Source organism: Salminus brasiliensis, chromosome 10 (assembly GCF_030463535.1).
Source record: "Salminus brasiliensis chromosome 10, fSalBra1.hap2, whole genome shotgun sequence".
In the NCBI taxonomy this organism is placed as follows: Eukaryota; Metazoa; Chordata; class Actinopteri; order Characiformes; family Bryconidae; genus Salminus; species Salminus brasiliensis.
In genome coordinates, this window is record NC_132887.1 from 40998285 (window position 1) to 41003853 (window position 5569).

General features: G+C 39.4%; 1 protein-coding gene across 1 annotated transcript in view; it reads left to right on the plus strand.

Annotated features, from left to right (window-relative positions):
• Nucleotides 1–643: 643 nt before the first annotated feature.
• LOC140563957 (uncharacterized) overlaps nt 644–5569 on the plus strand; it is a 38660-nt gene continuing 33734 nt past the window's right edge. Inside the window, exons 1-8 of the mRNA XM_072688913.1 lie at nt 644–664; nt 1326–1426; nt 1565–1707; nt 1889–2083; nt 2885–3076; nt 3968–4133; nt 4260–4368; nt 5449–5539. Of these exons, the coding sequence (XP_072545014.1) occupies nt 1327–1426; nt 1565–1707; nt 1889–2083; nt 2885–3076; nt 3968–4133; nt 4260–4368; nt 5449–5539 (996 nt within the window). The 5' untranslated portion in view covers nt 644–664; nt 1326. The remainder of the gene's footprint in view (nt 665–1325; nt 1427–1564; nt 1708–1888; nt 2084–2884; nt 3077–3967; nt 4134–4259; nt 4369–5448; nt 5540–5569) is intronic.

Here is a 5569-nt window from a genome sequence, read left to right on the forward strand (position 1 = left end):
ACATTATTAATTTCATTTTAAATATTAAAAAATATATCAAAATCAACATAAAAAACCTTTTTACACCCTTACTCCAAAACTCTAGCTGTGATTCACAAAGTATTGTTATTTTCACATAAATGTCAAATATATGTATTATTCTTTCTATACCTGACATTGTTCACATATAAAATAATTTAATTTAGTGAAACAAGTCAGTAACATCAGTGCAGATAAATAAATAAACAATATTCCATCAATATAATCAATACAATTAATTAACTATAAGTCAATTAAACTTTTAAAGAAAGTTCATCAGGAAATTCGGACACTGTCTGAAGTGTGAAGAAGTTTTAATAATTTTTATGAATCATCATTTTTCATTTTAATTTTAAAGATTATATACTCTCACTATCTTTTACAAATATTGTTCTAATGGAACCAAAAGTGGTTCTTCTTTAGCTTCACTCAAAGAACCATTTGAAGGTCCTTCAGCTTTGAGAGTGTAGAGCCCTGCGGGATGGACAGAGTGGTCTCCGGATCAGATGCTCCACCCACAGAGCTGCAGTAATCAGAAATCTGGCTCAGGAGACTATTTAAACACACACTTACACTCTACAAAACACACACACACACACACACACACACACACACATCTTCAAGACTTCAGGAGATCACTTTCCAGGTAAGTGCTGAAACAGCAGCAAAACTAATTAATAAACTAAAACAAAATACTGGATAAAAAACATTAATATTGACTTTTTGCTATTTGATAAATAAATATTTGCACTATTTATTTATGTAAATAAAGTGAAGATATTTATTTACTTTAATTAAGAAAATAAATAATATTGCATGTTTGAAATTCTGAAGTTTTGACATGAAAAGGCCAATTTTATTAAAAATATTTTTTAAAACAATAAGACAAAGAATGAATGTTATGGATACAATTACATTTGCAAAAATGACTTTATAATAAAAAAAAATAAGTTGGACAATCTTCATTTTCTAGAGTTTCTTGTTTCAACAAGCAAAAATTATATAAACCCACAGCATGACTTTATTATTACTGGCGATTACACACTGATTTATTGATCATAACTGATCATCAGAACAGCCTGAAGACTTTAAAGATCATCAAAGCTGAGCAGAAAAACAGTTATAATAGCTGCACTGATCACAGTGACGACATTCAACATTAACCTACTAGGAAACACTCTGAAAACAATCTGAGTTTGAGTTATTATCTTCATAACAGAGCAGTAGAGAACTTACTGTAGGTGTAATTTGTTTAAATTGATGGATTTGCTTTAGTTTCTTCTGTTTACCTTTTCTACTCTGTACAGAATGAGGGTTCTGCTCGCTGTCGCCGCTCTTGTGGCTGTGGCCAGTGCAGCCAGTGTCTCTCTGGAGGACATGGAGTTCCACAGCTGGAAGTTGAAGTTTGGTAAGAAATCCAATACCAGACTGTTGAGAGACTGTTACAGCGCCCCCCTCAGTCTGGTACAGTTATGTGCAGTGTCTATAGAATGTACTGTGTTTTGGGAGTAATGAAAGTGTGTGTGTGTGTGTGTGTGTGTCTCAGGTAAGAGTTATGGGTCTGAGGACGAAGAGTCTCAGCGTAAGATGACCTGGTTGGCCAATCGTAAGCTGGTCCTGGAACACAACATGCTGGCTGACCAGGGCCTGAAAAGCTACAGACTCGGCATGAACCACTTTGCAGACATGGTGAAAACACACAAACACACACACACACACACACACACACACACACACACACAGTTAACTCTCTTTTAATAAATGAATTGTATTTAATCAACATTTATACCAGATAAATCTTCACTGTTTTCTTAATGAAGGAAAAAGAACCCGTGTTTAAGCCCCTCCCACCATCCTTCTTCTCCCACAGGACAACCAGGAATACCAAGCCAAGTTCACACACTGCCTGAAATCCTTCAACAGGACCAAGCCCAACACTACGCCTACATTCGTCCGGCAGGAAGGGGGCGTGGCTGTGCCCGAAACAGTGGACTGGAGGGACCTGGGCTTTGTGACGGACATTAAGGACCAGATGGCCTGTGGCTCCTGCTGGGCCTTCAGTGCGGTGAGTCAATCCAGGACAGGCAGGTGGAGACTTCAGAATGAACACGAATATTAGAATAGATATAAAAATATACAAATAAACAAATAAACAATCCAATGGGAGGAGTTCCCTCAACCATTACCAGCACTCCCAGTTCCCATTCAAGTTTATCTAATCAGTCCTTCATTAAAAGTTTGTGGACACCCCTTCTAATAAACGCCTTCAGTTACTTTAAGTTGCACTCATTACTGACACAGTTGTGCAAATGCACACACACAGCTTGTCTAGTCCCTATAAAGAAGTACTGCCAATAGAATAGGACTCAACATCATGACCCTATTGGCTCCATGCTGCCTAATGCCAGGCGTGGGCTAGAGGGGTATAAAGTGGGGTGGTGATCATCATCCAAGATCTTGTCGCCAAATGCAATCAAATCCTCACAGCAATGCTCCTTCTCCAGAATCTAGTAGAAAGTCTTCTTCTTCTCTGGACAGTAGAGACAGTTACTCCAACAAAAGCAGGATCAGCTCTTTAGTACCCTTGATTTCAGAGGAAACAACAAATGGGCAGGTGTCCCAATACTTTTGTCCATATACTACAGTTAGCTAGCTTAGCTGTGAAAGACAGCTACAGATGGCTAGATTGGCGTTAATGCAGGGGAGCTGATGTGTAGTGGGCTGGTCTAGACCAAAGTTTGAGGTTAAATTTAGTTCCCAGTCCAGTTCTAGGTATTAAGACTGCATTTAATAGTGCATAGCGCCACCTACTGTCTCCAGCTGAACATTAAACTTCTCTCCATTGTCCTTTACTTCTCTCTCTTAGGTGGGTGCGCTAGAGGGTCAGATGTTCCGGAAGACGGGCAAGCTGGTATCCCTCAGCGAGCAGCAGCTGGTGGACTGCTCCTGGCTTTATGGAAACCAAGGATGTGAGGGGGGTTTCACGGAAGACGCCTTCGACTACATCATTCAGAGTGGAGGTCTGCAGGCAGGAAGCTCCTACCCTTATGAAGGCCAGGTAAGAACCAACTCCCAAGCCGACCCGAGTTCAAAATCCAAGATGGCCGCCCCGTACATCAACAGTCGTAGTAGACCGTCTACCTGTGGACATGTGTCCATGCTATTGGGATGTGCAAAATACTGTGTAATAAAACATAACATAAAAATTTGGACATATTTTGGTTGGATTTGCTATAAAACACTGGGAGAGGATCATTGGACCAGTTGTGGTAAACTCTGAAGTCTTTAGCTTTAGCTTTAGATATTCTGAAATAGTGAAACGTTCTCTGAATGTTTTAATGGAACTAAAGCAGAACTAAACTAAACTGAAATGGAACGTAGCATTAAGCACATTAGCATTGCTAATATTAGCAGTAGCAGCATTTTCTAGCCTAGACTGTGTTTGTACTTCAGTCCATGTTTATAGATAACAGAGACTCAGAGACAATACGGTGTCAGAAACCACATTATCAATTCCCGAGCACCTAAAAAGAGCTGTTTTTTAAAGTGTACGGTTAGCACTGTGCTAATTGATGTGGTGTAAGAATACAGTCTGTGATAGCTACATTAGCCTCGTAGCTCCATTACAAAAAGAGTGTCATTGTTGGTCCGCTCAAAGCAAAGAGATTATTTATAGTGCTAAAAAGGGTTCCTCAACTCGTAGCGATCGTGGAACCCTTTCTGAGCGCTATACCGAATCATCTACAAAAGGTTTGCCACCAATCTGAAGAACCCTTTAACTAGCGAAGAACAATTTAAGCATCCAATCGGTTCTTTGAGTTGTCCTTGTTCTTTCTACTGAAGCATCTTTTTAAGTGTATATTTGGGGTAAAATTGGTGATTATGTGATAATCGCTAATTTAGGCCAGAATCCTGCAGCCAATCCTGATTGTTCGCACCTCTCCTCCAGGAAGGGATGTGCAGGTTTAAGGAGCACGAAGCTGTCGCCGCCTGCAGAAGCTATGAAAAGCTGCCCAAAGGAGACGAGACCTCCCTGATGTACGCCGTGGCAGCAATCGGACCTGTTTCTGTAGCCATAGACGTCAGCCGCCACACCTTCCAGCTCTATAGCTCAGGTAGCGCTCAGACACCACGCTGATACCGTGGCCGTACTGTCACTGAAGTACAGTGCGTCTGCTGAGTTTACACCACTGCTGGTCATCAATGTCCGGACATGCACTGACTACACTGATGGGTTTCAGGTGTGTATGACGAGCCGTACTGCAGCAAAAAATACCTAAATCACGCCGTCCTGGTTGTTGGCTACGGCTATGACATGGAACAAGGGGACTACTGGCTGGTCAAGAACAGGTAAGCGGACTGGAATCCCTGAGTGGAACGAACATGCAGGATTTTTATCATGTCAATTCATTCATGGTTATATAATGAATAATTCAGAGTGGATACTGAATAATTTATACTGGATACTGAGTAATTCAGAGTGGATACTGAATAATTCATAGTGGATACTAAGTAATTCATGGTGGATACTAAGTAATTCATGGTGGATACTGAATAATTCCTAGTGGATACTGAGTAATTCATGGTGGATACTGAGTAATTCATAGTGGATACTGAATAATTCATAGTGGATACTAAGTAATTCATGGTGGATACTAAGTAATTCATGGTGGATACTGAATAATTCCTAGTGGATACTGAGTAATTCATGGTGGATACTAAGTAATTCATGGTGGATACTGAATAATTCCTAGTGGATACTGAGTAATTCATAGTGGATACTGAGTAATTCATAGTGGATACTGAATAATTCATAGTGGATACTGAGTAATTCATAGTGGATACTGAATAATTCATAGTGGATAGTGAGTAATTCATAGTGGATACTGAATAATTCATAGTGGATACTAAGTAATTCATGGTGGATACTGAATAATTCCTAGTGGATACTGAGTAATTCATAGTGGATACTGAGTAATTCATAGTGGATACTGAATAATTCATAGTGGATAGTGAGTAATTCATAGTGGATACTGAGTAATTCATGGTGGATACTGAATAATTCCTAGTGGATACTGAGTAATTCATAGTGGATACTGAGTAATTCATGGTGGATACTGAATAATTCCTAGTGGATACTGAGTAATTCATAGTGGATACTGAGTAATTCAAATATGCTATTAAGTTCATTAGTATCTACTGTAGATTTTTATGTTATTATCATTGTATAATAAATAATTCATACTGGATATTAAGCACTTTGTTGTAAACACTAAACTAAATAGGTTCTGGAATACAACAGTTGAGTACAATCTAGAACTTTACAACACACTGTGATGATATTTGATTGAAAATGGCATGGTGTGACTGCCTCCTGGTTGAACCATCACAGAACGATAAGCCTTTAGTTTAAGGGGGTCTGTTTTACAGCTGGAGTACTGATTGGGGAGATGACGGCTACATCAAGATGTCCAGGAACAAGAGGAACCAGTGTGGAATTGCCTCGGACGCCATCTACCCTGTGATTTAAAGGTAAACTTCACTGCAGAGA